This window comes from Ailuropoda melanoleuca, chromosome 5, assembly GCF_002007445.2.
Source record: "Ailuropoda melanoleuca isolate Jingjing chromosome 5, ASM200744v2, whole genome shotgun sequence".
NCBI classification, from domain to species: domain Eukaryota; kingdom Metazoa; phylum Chordata; class Mammalia; order Carnivora; family Ursidae; genus Ailuropoda; species Ailuropoda melanoleuca.
In genome coordinates, this window is record NC_048222.1 from 102,746,718 (window position 1) to 102,763,111 (window position 16,394).

The 16,394-nt window shown below is 40.3% G+C and overlaps 1 protein-coding gene and 1 pseudogene across 10 annotated transcripts in view; one reads left to right on the top strand and one right to left on the bottom strand.

Annotated features, from left to right (window-relative positions):
* TRIM2 (tripartite motif containing 2) overlaps positions 1-16,394 on the bottom strand; it is a 159,584-nt gene that overhangs the window by 38,667 nt on the left and 104,523 nt on the right. For 5 of the 10 annotated variants that reach the window (XM_019808987.2, XM_034661508.1, XM_019808979.2 and 2 more), the window contains exons 2-3: positions 13,025-13,206; positions 9,548-9,785 (exon numbers count right to left, since the gene is read on the bottom strand). In XM_019808987.2, the coding sequence (XP_019664546.1) occupies positions 9,548-9,785; positions 13,025-13,158 (372 nt within the window). In that variant the 5' untranslated portion in view covers positions 13,159-13,206. Of the gene's footprint in view, positions 1-9,547; positions 9,786-13,024; positions 13,210-16,394 lie in introns of all 10 variants that reach the window. The other 5 variants (XM_019808993.2, XM_019808990.2, XM_011235743.3 and 2 more) reach the window with 1 other exon arrangement.
* LOC117802489 lies at positions 16,209-16,307 on the top strand (annotated as a pseudogene).

The following is a 16,394-nucleotide window of genomic DNA, read 5'->3' on the forward strand; positions in this document are numbered from 1 at the left end:
TTCCAACAAAGAAAAGTCTAGGACCAGATGTCTTCACTGATGAATTCTACCAAACATTTAAAGAAGAATTAAAACCAAGCCTTTCAAACTCTTCAAAAAACAAAAGAGGAGGGAACATATCCTAACTTATTCTATGAGGCCAGCAACCCCAACACCAAAGCCAAAGACATTGCAAGAAACGAAGAGTTCATATCCCTTATGAATAGAGAGGCAAAAATCCTTAACAAAATACTAATAAATTGAATCAAGCTGCATATTAAAAGGATTATACAGTATGGGCAAGTGGAGTTTATCCCAGGACTGTAAAGGTGGTTCACATACAAAAATCAGTATATGTAATACACCAACCACATTAATGGAATAAAGTGTGGGGGGGGGGAATCCACATGGTCATCTCAATTGATGCAGAAAAAACATTTGACAATATCCAACACCGTTTCATGATAAAAACACTTACCAAACTATAAATAGAAAAATACTTCCTCAACTTGATAAGAGGTTTCTACAAAAATCCTATAGCTAACATCATACCTTATGGAGACCCTTAAGATAAGGAACAAGACGAGGATGTCCACTCTTGCCATTTCTATTCAGCAATGTACTAAAAGTTCTAGCCAGTGTATTTAGGAAAGAAAAAGCAATAAAATGCACACAATTTGGAAAGGAAGAAGTAAGAATTTCTCTATTCAAAGATGATATGATTTTATATAGAGAAAGCCCTAAAGAATGCATCCCCCCCAACACATAAAACTATTAGGACTAACACATGAATTCAGCAAAGCTGTAGGATAAAAGATCAACAAACAAAAATCACTTGTATTTCTATACACTAGCAATGAACAATCCAAAAATGAAATCAAGAAAATAATTCCATTTGTACTAGCATCAAAAAGAATAGCAAATACTTAATAATAATTTAATCAAGAAGGTATAAGACTAGTACACTGAAAACTACAAAACATTGTTGAAAGAAATTAAAGAATACCTAAATAATGGAAATTAATGGAAAGATAGTCCATGCTCATGAATCGGAAGATTTAAAATTGTTAAGAGGGCAACGTTCCCAAAATTGATCTATTGATTTAGTGAAATGTCTATCAAAATTTAAGCATCCTTTTTCACAGAAGTGAGAAAGCTGTTCCTAAAATTCAGATGGAATTACATGGAACCCTGAATAGCCAAAACAATCTTGAAAAAAATCCCTCAATTGGAAGATTCAGACTTCCCAGTTTCAAAACTTAGTACCAAGCTAGAGTAATCAAAATACTATGTTACTGACATAAGGATAGACACATAGAACAATGGAATAGAATTGTGAATCCAGAAATAAAACCGTATGTTTATGTTCAACTGATTCTTGACAAGGGTGCCAAGACCAAACAATGGAGAAAAAGAATAGTCTTTTCAACAAATGATACCAAGACAGCTGGATATCCACATGTAAAAGAATGAAGTGGAACCCTTACCTTACTCTATATACAAAAATTATCTCAAAATAGATGAATGTCCTAAACATATAATCTGAAACTATAAAACTCCTAGAAAAAAAAATAGGAGTAAATCTTTACAACTTTTGATTTGGCAATGGTTTTCTAGATAGACACCAACAGCACAAGCAACAACAGCAACAAATTGATAAATTGTACTTGATCAAAATAAAATTTTGTGCATCAAAGGCACTATCAAGATACCATCAGGAAAGTGAAAAGAGGGGCACCTGGCTGGTTCAGTCAGTAGAGCATGTGACTCTCCACCTAGGGCTTGTGAGTTTGAGCCCCATGTTGGGTGTAGAGACTGCTTAAAAATAAAAGCTTAAAAAAAAAAAGTAAGTAAAAAGAATAGGAAAAAATATTTGCTAGCTGTATATCTGATAAGGATGAGGTATCCAGAACATATAAAGAATCCCTACAACTCAAGAACCCAAAACAAAAATTGGCAAAGGACTTGAATAGACATTTCTCCAAAGAAAATAAACAAATGGCCAATTTGAACAAAAAAATTTGCTCCACATTATTAGTCACTAAGGAAATCCAAATCAAAACCACAATGAGATACGCCACACCACCTAGGATGGCTAGGCCCAAAAGGTCAGATAATTACAAGTGTTGGTGAAAATGTGGAAAAATCAGAACTCTCATACTTTGCTGGTGGGAAGGTAAAATGGTGCAGTCACTGGGAAAACAATTTGGTGGCTCCTCTAAAGTTTAGTACAGAATTACCACGTGACCCAGGAATTCCACTCCTAGGTATATGCCCAAGAGAACTGAAAACATATATCCACACAAAAACTCGTACATGAATGTTCATAGCATTATTCATAATAGCCCCAGAGTGGGAACAACCCTAATATCCAACAACTAATGAAGGAACAAATTGTGGTATATCCAGACAATGGAATATTATTTAGCCATAAAAAGGCACAAAGTTCAATATGCTACAATACAGATGAACTTTGAAAACATTATGCTAAGTGATAGAAGCCAGACTCAAAAGGGCACATAATTTATGACCTACTTATATCAAATGTCTATAATGGACAAATCCCTAGAGATGGAATGCAGACTGGTGGTTGCCAGGGGTTAGGGGTAAGAGGGAATGGGAGTGGCATGATGAAAAAATTCTGGAATTAGTGATGATACTTGCACAACCTCTTGAATATACTAAAAACCACTGAATAGTATACTTTTATTTTTTTAAATTATTATTATTATTATTATTTTTTTTAGAGAGGGAGAGAAAGCATGAGCAAGAGGGTGGGAAGGGGCAGAGGGCGAGAGAGAATCTTAAGCAGGCTCCATGCCCAGGGTGGAGCCTGATGTGAGGCTCGATCTCAGGACCCTGAGATCATGACCTGACCAAAATCAAGAATCTGGATGCTTAACCGACTGAGCTACCCAGGCGCCCTGAATTGTATACTTTTAAATGGTTAAAGTGTTTAATTTTATGTTATGTGAATTTTCCCTTAATTAAAAAAAAAATGCATCGTTGAAGAGATAGCAGCATATCTGGGTAATTGTCCCTGGTTTCGTCTAAGTGTTTCTTGGAAACTAAGGCCCTAAAGTCAGTCTGAAGTGTGAACAACCCATCATTCTCAAATGCTTGTGCTCGGGTTCTGGCAGCTTTGACTCCAACTGAGAGTTCATTGTGCGAAGCATGGGACTCAGCTGGGTTCATCCATGTCGAGTGAGACGATGTTGGTGCTCCCAGGGGCGGATGGGCCAGAGGCCAGGACTAGCTTTTTTTGTTGACAGGTAGTCACCATTGGTGCAGATGACGAGGCAAGAAGTATGCATTACTAACATGCTGAAAAGGGTGGTCAGGGCCTTGCAGCTGCCCTGAGGCTTGTGGAAGTGGGGACTTGTTAGCAGTAGGGCATTCTTAATGAGGATCTCTCCTTTGCACCTCTCGACGCCCTCGTTAGTAAGGTGCCTAAGCAAGCCATAACAGGGTTTAATGATCATTTGTGTTCCCGGGACCGCGAGCATGAGCTCAAATGTCTGCTTTATAGGCAAAGAACCTCTTAAATCACTGACCATTATTCCCATTTTTCTTTGTATTTGGACAATGCAGCCATGGCAGTTTAATTAGAAGACAGAGAGTGTCACAGCACTTAAAGTAAATGACAGGCTTTCATCCACATGTGCTAATCAGCACCAGGCAGTTTATGAGGACAACATCCTGCTTTATTGTTAATTACCTGATTTTATTAACCTTCAGACACTTGAATTGTTTTTAAAGATTTACCCATGGCAATTAACTGCAGCAATTTATCTGCAATATTGCATGTCTTTGACTTGAATATGCAATGAGGACCCTGTTTCAAAGCAGCAGCAGTGAACTCCTACAATCCATGATGGAACAATAGAATGATTCAAGACACACGCTGTTAATTTCCAAGGCCTCGTGCTGGTTTATAAATTTTATGATTCTAGCATAGAGACAGCACTCAAAACATGCTTTAAATAGCATCATCTACCTCAAGGAGGTTCAAACTCTAGATAGATTTAATTTTTAGTGGATTTGATGTGACGCGTTTGGTAGAGAGACAAGGCGAAGTTTTAACCTAAAGGATTCTTTAACATTGACGGAATCAGCATCTCTAAGAGACGCTCTGCTTAGCAGTGCGGCATCAAGCGGCACAGAATACCCTTCTCCTTTCCATACTGCTATACAGGGTGGTCTTACTAATTAAAAACAAAAGTCTATAGAAACACACAAGCATACTCACATATTGGCATAAATGTCACTTGTTACCAAAACATCAGTTTCAATGGCCACCCAATAATCAGTTATATAGACTTAACCATAATTTAACCATTTCCCTAATATTGCACATTCAGATTATTTCCAATTTTACTAGAACATAAAATTTTCAATGAACATCCTTCTATCTTCATTCTCTTCTCCAGCTATTTCCTTAGAAATATTTCTATTAGTGGAATAGAAATTGAATTAAAGGATAGGAAGTTGTGTAAAACACTCATTACAGTTTGACAAATTGACATAAACTTTCTGCAGAGCAATTTATGCTCCCACCCACGGCCTACGAAAATGTCTTCCCATATCCTCATCAGCACTTCCTATTATCTTTAAAAACCTGTAGCTAATTTGAAAGATGTGATTATTTGTGAAGTCTGACATTTTTTCTCATACTATAATTAGCCATTTTATAGACTGTGAATTTTCTGGGTTCTTTATACCCATTTTCTTTTGTGATGTTCATAGTTTTCCTTAATTCTTAATTCTTACATAGTAAGAATTTGCTGGGGCATTTTACTTAAGAATTTTACAGTTACTTTCAGGGCACCTGGGTGGCTCAGGTCATGATCTCAGAGTGCTGGGGTCAAGCCCCAGGTCGGGCCCCCTGCTCATCAGGGAGTCTGCTTGTCTTTTTCCCCTCCCCCCTCCATGCTCTTCCTCTCTCTCTCACTCTTAAATAAATACATAAAATCTTTATTTAAAAAAGAATTTTACAGTTACATTCATAAACTGATTAATAGTTTTCTTCTGTCTTCACTAGATTTTGGTATTAGGGTTATGAGTGTATCTTGAGTGAATCAGGGAGCTTTCTATTCTTTTCTTATGATGCAGAATTTACATCTTATAGATCATACTTGTTTAATACAGGTTTGAAGGAATTCAGTTTTAAATTACGTTTTACCAGTTTCTTTCAAAATTATCAGTCTATTCAGGTTTTCTTGATCATTTTCAATTTCCTAGATAATCATCCATTTCATTCAGACTTTCGGTATATTAGCCTTTAGCACATAGCATTGACTTACTCATTCTAAAATATTCCCTTTAGGGGTGGCTGGGTGGCTCAGTTGGTTAAACATCTGTCTATTGGTTTCCACTCAGGTCATGATCCTAGGGTCCTGGGATTGAGTCCTGCATCGGGCTCTGCACTCAGCAGGGAGTCTGCTTGAGGATTCTCTCCCCCTCTGCCCCTCCCCCTGCTCACATACTCTCTCTCTCACAAAAATAAATAAATCTTTTTTTTTTAAAGATTTTATTTATTTATTTGACAGAGATAGAGACAGCCAGAGAGAGAGGGAACACAAGCAGGGGGGAGTGGGAGAGGAAGAAGCAGGCTCATAGCAGAGGAGCCTGATGTGGCTCGATCCCGTAACGCCGGGATCACACCCTGAGCCGAAGGCAGACGCTTAACCGCTGTGCCACCCAGGCGCCCCCAAAATAAATAAATCTTTAAAAAATTCCTTTTACCTGTACTGATATCTCTTTATTAGACCTAATTTGATATATTTACATTTCCCTTTTGTTGTTTTATCAGCTGTGAAGTGATTTCATTAATTTAAAAAAATAAGCTCTTAGATTTATTAACACGATTGTTTTATTATTTTCAAACTAAGTTTATCTTTATTATTTTCTTATTCTTAGGTTCCATATATTTACTTTGTTGTTTTCTCTAACTTTTTGAATTGAACTCTTTTTTTTTTTTTAAAGAATTTATTTATTTATTTATTTGACAGAGAGAAACAGCCAGCACGAGAGGGAGCACAAGCAGGGGGAGTGGGAGGGGAAGAAGCAGGCTCCCAGGCAAGGAGCCCGATGTGGGACTCGATCCCAGAACGCCGGGATCACGCCCTGAGCCGAAGGCAGATGCTTAAGGACAGCGCTACCCAGGCGCCCCTGAACTCTTTAAATAAGGAAAATAAACCTATAAAACTTCCTGAGTACAGATTTAACTTTACCCTATACATTCAATAGATGAGGTTTTCACTTTTAGTATATTGTAAATAATCTAATGTTGCAGTTTTTTGATCAAATAATTATGAGCTTTTAATAAAGATCTAGGGTTTTTCTATAATGGATGTTACTAATGCAATTTTAGTGCATTGTGGTATAGGAACTTGGTCTACACAAAGGGGAAAAAATGATGTTTTTTTTGTGACCTAGCGTATGACCAATTTTAATGGCTCAAATTCTCACAATTTTAATAGCTTAGTTGAACATATTTTTTAGCATATGCTTTTTTATTTGTGGGAGGCAGATTCTCAAGTGAAAGAGTCCTCTCTTCTCTAAAATTCATCCTCTCTTCTCCAGGCCCATTGGTGCCATTCTCCCACCCCTTAGCATCTCTTATTTGGATAACTCAATAAACTCAACGTTGATGTTGCAGCCTTCCATCTCTGCTACTCCATAAGGCCAAGAAAATACCCATCTCCTACTTAAAAGGTTTTCATGTTTCCCTACTGCATATGAAATTTCAGTCAAACACTTTCTCCATGATATTCATAGCTCCCCAATCTCTCCCCAATTATCTTGCCAGGCTCCTCCCAGTATCCTTCAGCTCATCTATGCTCCTGCCCCCAGTGCCCATCTCCATGCTCTCACTGCACTGAGCTACAAGCTCTTTCCTGAATTCATGACACACTCTTACCTTTACTCATTGATGTAATCTTTACAGTTGTCAATATTTCTCATTCTATGCAATTGCTCTCGACATCCCAAATTTAGACCGGTGTCTACAGTAGGTCTCCTAATGTTCCTAAAACTTTACTCCTCTATCAAGTCAGATTTCCAGACAGCTCCATGCCTGGACTAACTTCAAGACAACTCACGTACCTGCTAGACATGCCCTCACAGACTAGTATGTAGAATGTGAGCTCTAGGAAGAGACAGCCTCAGCAAGAGCCAGTGTGAGAGATGGTCACAAGAAGAATCCTCAAACTCATTGAAGGCACCTTTTAAAGTTCCTTTTACAAAACTTACATGGCAATTATCCCTTGGAGAACAGTGCACAGGAAACCATGGCTACTGACAGCCTAATGTGCTTTCAATTAAATAATTAGAGATATATAATCCACAATGTCTCTCTTATTTTGGCTACTCAAAAGCTCAGGATTTTATTGCTTTCTGGTCTAGCTTGTATGCTGTGTCAGTCAGCTCTGGGACTTAAATTGTTCAAACTTCAGTTTCTTCATCTGTAAAAAGAAGGTAACTAAAAATAAATAAATAGATACAAAAATACATAAATAAATAAATAAGAAGAAGGTAACTAATACCCACTTTGCAGAGTGGTGTGTACAAAGTCAAGCATGGTGTCTGGCACATTCGTTCAACAAATATCTACTGATGGATAGTCAGAAGACTGACTTCTAAGAGACTGAATTCACAAATGGACACAAGCCAGATCATGTATAAAAAACAGAACTCGGACCCATGACCTGTCCGGGAAAGCAACCCCTTTATCTACAATAAACAAGGCAGGAAACCAGCCTACTACTTCCTACTTGTAGGAAGTCAGACTTCTATCTCTACTAACAATCCAAAAATCTAAACAATAACATCTATGACAATTGGCCCCATGTGGCTAGGAACTGATTACTGGGAGCTTCTCTAGTTTTTGTCTCCACTTCCACTTAATATCAACCAGAGAAAGCCAAATATGTACTCCTAGCCAACCACAGAGGAAGCCCCACTTCTAGTTAGCCTGCCTCCAGCTTCCCCGTGCCAACAGCCTCCAATCAGAGCATCCCCAAAGCCTTCCATTTGTCTACCGTAGAGCTTCCCCATTCCTCTGCCTGCCTTTGAGTCTCTGCCAAAACATAAGTGATAGTGGCTGACTCCTTGTGATGGCAGGCTCAGAATAAATAGCCTCTGTTAATTTCTACATTTCCATGTGTAAGATGCTGTGCATAGTGCTAGGAATATAATGGTGACATGGTCCCTCCCCTTCTAAAGTTCATTTTCTAAAACTAAAGCCAGAAGATCAATTGGTCAAGAAATACACAGATGAAGGCAAGCAGAGCCCAGTGAATGGCATGAAGGAAATCAAGAAAGTGATGTCATGGCTAGTAAGTGGGTGTCAGAGTGGTCTGCCTCAAACAGGCAGTTAGAGAAGACTGCTCTCTGTAGAAGAAATCTGAGCCGGAACATGAAGGATGAGCTTGAGCTAGCCACATAGACAGGGAACATGGAGCATTCGAGGCAGAAGGCTTAGAGAACAGTCAAGCCCCAAGGTGGGAAACTGCTTGGCAAGTTCTAGGCCAGTGAGGCCATGGTGTAGTGGGCAGAGAGAGTGGTATGAAATGAGGTGAATAAGTAATAGTTGTGGCTAATAATTATTGCTTTGCTCTAACAATAATAATTGATAGCTTGCTTGACAGTGGCTTTATTACACCTGGGCCTTATAAGCAGTTTCTAATATTTTTGAAGTGGCCTTTATAAAGAAAAGAACGAATAAAGTCACTGATAGGAAATAATTTTAGTAGCTAACATTCATCAAGAGCTTACTATAATGCTTTATAGGACTCAAACTTTTAATTCTCCAAGTAATCCCATGTAGTAAATAGTATTATTACTTGTTTTTTGCGGATGAGGAAGTGAGACACAGAGAGTTTAATAAACCTGGCAGAGCTGACACACGGAAGAAGTTGAAGGGCAGGAGTGGAATCAGGCAGTTGGAATCCAAAGCCAGTGCTCTTAGACAATGCTGTCCCATCAGGGGGCAGAGTTATTTGGTGGTACACACAGGTCCTCCTAGGTTTCTAATAGTTACTATGCTTGCTCATAGCAGGAAATATGTTTGAAATTCATCCTCTATCACCTAGTATTAAGGCTTCACACATCTTTAAATTCTATTTTTATGAAGGATTAGGGCCTAATGGAGCATAAGAAAAATTTCCCTCATAAGAAAAATAAAGAACTCTAATTAATTAACATTTTCATCATCACTCTCAATTTGCAGAATTTCTCTATTATTGAATCTTTATCCATAATTTACTCTACAGATGTTTATGTGGGTCAAAGAATACCCACTTTGCCAATAGTTGTGGGTTTGCTCTGCTGGGGAAACTAATCAAAGGTGCTATTAGACCCAATAAAGATTGGTTTCATTATTTACATGAATTTGAGCAGAGCAAGTAAGCAGGGAAAATCGTCTGAGCGCTGCTAAAAACATCTCTTAATTGCTCATTTGCCAGGTGGAGATCTGTGTTCGTGCATAATAACGTCTGACTGCCCAAAGCCCACCCGGATCCAAGCAGCCGCGCAGCGAGGCCGTGTCTGCGATGCACGTACTTACATTCCCATCGTGGTTTGGGCAAGAGAGGGGCTTTCCCGCAGCCACGGCGGTGACCGTCTCCAGGATGGAGGACTCCTCAACGTTGCTGCCCGGCGTTCTCTGCAGCACGTCCATCAGGTTCGTGATGAAGAAGTTGTTCTGGAGCGCGGCCACCCCCTTCTCGGGCAGGATGGAGGTCTGGCGGCACACGGGGCAGGAGAGGGTGAGACTGTGGGCGGGAATGTAGTTCTGCAGACACCTGTTGCGGAGGCAGAAGCAGGGGGACCGTCAGCACAGGGGGCTCACCGGCTAGAGCAGGACCACCTCCTTTCGCAGGTGGCACACCTGTTCTCTGCACTTGTATGGACTCCTTTGAAGAAACTCCCTCTGGAGTCTCCTTTTCTAGGAAAATTAGATTTCCGCAACTAGGAGGTAAGGTGTACTCCCATGGGCGCTGTCAGCTGATTAGGCAAATGGTTACGCTCAAGGAAAAGAATAACGTCATTGACGTCTATCTCCGTGGAGCCTTTCCCATGTTTGAGCAGCATCCGCCTCTCCAGGGAGCTTGGAAGAAGTGCAGAATCTTGCGTCCTGCTCCAGGCCTGCTTGAATTAGGTTCCCGCGGCCGGGGGGGGGGGGGGGGTTTATATGCGCATTAAAGGTTGTGAAACATTGGTCTAGAATGTCCAGGGTCATGTTCACAGATTTGTGGACTTTTACAATGGGGAGAAATGGGTCAGTTTTCTGTTAGTGTTGAAATGCTTTGTACATACAAAAGCATAAGCAGATCTCAGATGTTAAAAACACATCCCGGTGAAAATGCTGTGTTTGAAGCAGGGATTAGACACCCAGAGTCACACCAACATGATCTCTTCTCACCTCTCCTCAACAGGCAATTAATTAAATTAATTAATTAATTAATTAGCAAAATGCATTGCTGCTAATGACTTACATATATGCTGCTCACTAGATTCAAAGGACTTGCAATAACCCTATGAAGTAGGTACTTTAGACACATGAAAGAACAGAGGCAGAAAGAAGCAAAGTCACTTGTTTTCAGAACTCGAGTGGACAAGGGCAGAGCAGGAGTTCAAACCCAGACAACAGGGCACCTGCCGTCCACATAACTGCTCTGTGTAATGTTTCCCTGTTGCTCCACCAAGCGGAATTCGAACCTCTGATCCAGCCTCATTCCCCTTATTTTGTACATAAGGAAACTGACCTCAAGGAGATTAATTGATTTTCTTAAGTCCCAGAAGTAGCTAGGGCTGAGTCAATACCAGAAACGAAACAGCTTTTGCTAAGCTCACGGAGTGTATCTACATCCAGACAATAGACATTTGTCACTCCTCTCCTCCTCAGCAGCACTCATCAAACTTGACCGCTGCCACCCAGCCGTCCTCTTTTGAAACTTCATCTTCCCTCGTTTGTGACAGTGCACTTACTCGGGTCTCCTGTCTGCTCTATCTTTTCTACCGAGCCAGCACAGCTCTGTCGTTAGCACCCTTATCTCCCGGGGATATCATATCCACGTGCATGGCCATAAGCACAACACTCCCATATTTCTATTTCTTCCACAGGTGTCTCCTCTGAGCCCCTGATCTCTACAGCTTTCCTGGCATCTCCTCTTAGAGGTCTCACGGGTCCTAAAACTCAACATGTCCAAACCCAAAGCCATGTTCTTCCTCCAAACTGGGTCCTCCTCCCATCTCAACGAACAGCACCTCCGTCCATTCATCTAGGCAAAGCAGGTACTGGGAGCCATGCTGAAAACAGTAATTTCCTTACTGTCCTTTGTTTTCCATATCCAGCCCACAACCGAAGGCTGGAAATTCCTAACTACCTTCCAATGTTTCCAGTTCTTGTCATCTGATTTACACCATCCTTTCTTTGGTTTCTGTCGTAGCTCTATACACTGTCACCCACCCTCAAATCCTTTAACCTTTCTCCATATTGTAGCCAGAGTGACCTCAAAACTCCTTCCATGCATTCCATAGGGACTTGTTGTGATAGGATCTCGAAAATCTCCACCACTGGCCATTAGATGGAGAAACAGAAGTGGATGGGGCTAGACCCAACCAAGAAGGCTGGGGGCAGACCCAGGACAGCTCAGAAGTGTTGCTTCCTACCTGTTAGCGCAAGTAAATGGGAGCCGATCAACTGCCTGCCTGGGCACTGAGCATGAGGGGGATAGACAGGTCTGCCAAGCTCAGACTGAGTAGCTCTCAGTGCTGTATATAAAGGGGCCGACTGCTTGACGTCAGATAATGATCTTGCCAGGTGAGCCCAGGAACAGAAGGACACTTAGCTGGTGTTCATGTTTTAGCTACACCCACTAAGTGAGGGGGGGACATCTCTCTCCATTTAGTCATTTTGGAATATGAGTTACAAAATACTTACATCAAAGTATAAAATGAATAAAGTAAAAAGTGCTAGTGCCCAAATACCACAACTAAAACAAACAACCCCCCCCACACACCCCAAAATAATCCCCCTAAAAAGCAAACAAACAAAAAACCACAATGACCAGTAACAAATCCACCTTCTCCCTCTATCCATCACCACCAAGATGTGGTTATTCTGTTGCAACTGAGATCTTCCAAAGTAAATCAACTTTAACAAATGTATATGAAATTGATGGCAAATGTCATTAGCATTGATTTAAAGCCGTTGGAAATGCCAATTTCCTACTCTATAACAAGAATTAAAGCATTTTAATTATGTCTATTTAATAATAATAGAAAATGTATATAACAAGATGCTATAAAACATAATTACTCATTTTTAAGAAAAAAATATGACCTTACCAGGGAAATATTTAAATTAGACCACAGATAAACAAACTAACAAATTTTATATGCTTAATTGTTTATGTGCTAAGTTAAATAAGAAGGTAGAGATGTATTTTGATAACCGATTAACTCAATGGAAAAAACTATTCAAGAAGTATAAAGAAATGTGTTTTCACACATAGAGAATTGCATATTCAGGTAATTTATAATTATTTCATACACATTTTTTTACTCCATCTGAAACATCCTATGTTCATTAGTATGCGTCTTCTGAAGTGTCTTTGAGAGGAAGCGCCTCCTTTTAACCAACTCCTCAATATGCAGGTACTTTACTGATGTGTTCTATGGGAGGCAATAACAGATTTTTAATTGGCCCTCACCAGAGGTCCTCTATGAGGGAACCATGGTTGGCAAAAATTGCTTGATGAAGAACAAAGGGAAAATTTTAAATTTTGAAATCTTAAAATATTTAATGCTCCATGTTCTGTGGAAATGAATCAGTAGCTTCTGGATTGCTTTCTCTTACTTATAATTATTTAAAATAGAGTAAATTATTGGCAACTCATGATTGTATTTCTAGATATCTATCATAAGCCCAGAATATCTACTGTCTCCCATTGGTCACAGGAGAATCTGGAAAGAACTCTTTGGTAGGTTGTAAGAGATCAGTCTGTGAACCTCTTCTCCGAGCACAAAGGAGGCTTACCTCTCGCAAAAAGTGTGCAGACAGGGGAGAACCTTGGGATTCTTGTACCGTTCCAGGCATATACTACAGATCAGAAACTGCTTGTCGATCTGGCGCACCACAGGACTTGGGATGTGGGTGGCTTCACTGGCCATCCTAGACCACTGACATGGGAGGCCGGCTGTCTTTGACCCTGCGCGCTGCTGCTGTCAGACAGGAAAGATACATAATAACTTGTAAGTGCAAATCAATAGTCAGTTCATTCGCTATAGGCGTTGTGCTATGAATACAGGTAGAAATCCATGCCAGTGACCTCAAAATGTCCATAACCAACCCTCAACGCTGGCAAGGGAACGCAGTGAGATGCCTTTTTATTTTATAAATCAATAAAATGATCACATGTTCACCATGCAAACAAAATAAGTTAGGAAGAAGTGCGTTGTCTAAAGAGGCATGTTTGCTGGGTTTCAAAGCAGTGGCAGCTGAGGGGATCGACGCTTATACAGCTCTGCCTGTTCATGCCTTCATTCAAGACTGTATTTGACTATATGCCTACAGTCTTAATCAAATGTAGTCTACATTATGGGCGCCTGGGTGGCTTAGTCGGTTAAGCATCTGCCTTCGGCTCAGATCATGATCTTGGGGTCCTGGGATCGAGCCCTACCTTGGGCTCCCTGCTCAGCAGGGAGTCTGCTTCTCCTTCTCCCCCTGCCTGCCACTCCCCTGCTTGTGCTCTCTCTCTCTCTAATAAATAAATAAAATCTTAAAAAATAGATATAGTCTATATTATAGAATAGTCTCATTAAAATAAAATGTTTNAGAAGCAGGCTCATAGCAGAGGAGCCTGATGTGGGGCTCAATCCCACAACACCGGGATCACGCCCTGAGCCGAAGGCAGACGCTTAACCACTGTGTCACCCAGGCGCCCCAAAAATATGCCATCTTGATGTAAGGATTATTTTGAGCTGAAGACAAATTGAGAACCAGCAGACACGACGGGGACTTGGTGGAGTGGCAGGAGGGGCTGGCAGGCAGGGGAGAGGGTGTGGGCACTCTGCCCTCTCCCATCTGCCTAAAAGTGGAACATAGATTTCCCATTTGGAAAGGAAATTTTCATTTATGAAGGTGCCCCACTCTTCATACCAAAAAAAGGAGACTCTTAATCCTCATCAGAGAGAGCATGGAGAGGAGTCTGTGTAACAAACCTTACTAAAACACCCTTATGTACCGTACATTTCCTGGTCACTTTCCCACAATTCGCTGCCCCGAAGCCCCCATTTCCTTTGCCCAGCCACTTCCCGACAATTTGTCATCCTTTGTTAAAATAGTATATAGGCTCCCAGGTCGAACGGCCTCTTTGGGTTTTCAGTTCTTTTCCGTGAAGCCTCCATGCATGTAAAATTTAAAATATTAAATTAATAAACGTCAGTAGAATACAGTATACGTACTCCTTTGGAAAAATAAACTACCAATAAAATGTGCCCACCCTTTTCTCCTGATAATCTGTCCTTTGTCAGTTTAATTCACAGGCTTCAGGGACAGAATTTAAATGCGTAGAGGAAAAGTTTTCCCACCCCTACATACTGTTAACCTGCAGGGATAGAATAATTAGAATTTTCTATTAAAATCTTTGCATGTGGTTCAGTGCTTTCTTCAGAACTAAAGGTGTGTAGATTCCAGGCTAAGATGTATTTGCTATGCAGCAGGGACAACAGGCAGATGATTCCTATTATTTTAAGAAATGTCTGTTCGTATTCATGTGTGGGCATCTGATGGACCAGGTGAAATTAATTCAGAGAAGTTTTCAAAATGTGAGGGATCATGCCAGAAAAAGAGAATTAGAAGAGGGCAATGGAGACAAAAGTGGAGGGCCTCTAAGGGAGGGAAAAGTTACAACATAAAACAGCTTCATTTACCACCTTGAAGAACATCTGGCTTCTATCCCAAAGGGGTAAACCAAGGTTAAGCTAAAGTGCACTTCCTAATTTTCTAAATACTTTATAAGGTGTCTATGGCCTCCCCAATTCCAAACAGAAACACTCTTTCGACACCAAAAAAAAAAAAAAAAAGTAATTTTCAATATGACCCTAGGCAGGAAGTAATATTATTCTCATTTCACAGATTTTTGACAACCAAGGCTCAGTTAAGAAGTTTGCCAGAATGCAAAACCCATAGCCTGTTCACTCCTTAAACCACCACACCTCCGTTGACTTGTGTTTGAAGAAGGCTGCATGTACGACGCAAGGTTGGTTTATATATAAACCAAGTTTTTAACTTGGTCTGGGACCTGTGTTTAAAGCTGGGAAATACATCATACTTACAGAATCAACAATTCTACACTTTTTAATGGAAACTCTTTTCAGACATGAGTGATAGTTCTTCTTTCTTCCCACCAAATCACCCAATTCTTTAAAAGTGTGTCAGCTTGTGGGGCGCCTGGGTGGCGTAGTCGTTGAGTGTCTGCCTTCGGCTCAGGGCGTGATCCCAGCGTTCTGGGATCGAGCCCCACATCAGGCTCCTCTGCTGGGAGCCTGCTTCTTCCTCTCCCACTCCCCCTGCTTGTGTTCCCTCTCTCGCTGCCTGTCTCTCTCTCTCAAATAAATAAATAAAATCTTAAAAAAAAAAGTATGTCAGCTTGTATTAAGAAAATTCGACTATTTATATGTATTTGAGTAGTTACATACATGACACAGCCATTTTCCAACTCTATGTTTCCAGATAAGCTCATTAAAGAGCATGATTAATAAACAGATAGAACCTTGTGAAAGCAGCCGCCATACAAGAGAGTCACGTTCCAACAGAACTCTGCATTAGTTAAAGCAGTGTATGTGTGACACAGCTAATTAGCCTGCATGATCTGCTAACTCTTTCATAGAATGTCTCCCTAAAGAACTAGAATAGAGAATGATATTCATTGATTGAATTAAATGTGGCTCATCTCTCAGGAGCTCAAAATGTTGGCACATCATCTGCTTTTCTTTAACCGCGTCCCTATGACATCAGAACAGGGAAGGAATGGATTTGTCTGTCTTTAAGATAAGGAAACCAAAGCTGAGGGTTTAAATGACATGCCCAAAGTCATCCAGGAGAATCAGTGAAACAGAAAGCTCAGATTTCAAATCTTCTGCCTTATCTGATACCTAATCTTACACAAGTTCAACACTTTCCGGTATGGTGTGTGTGTGTGTGTGATAAAAATTATGGGGTGCTCGCTTCAGTAGCACTAAAATTGGAACTATACAGAAGATTTGCTTGGCCCATGAGCAAGGATCACACACAAATTCGTGAGGTGTTTCATATTAAAAAAAAAAATCTTATTGAACTTTTCAGTTAAAATCAGTTAAAAATAATTTTAATTTGAATAGCTTTTGAAAAATTTCATATTGCCTTT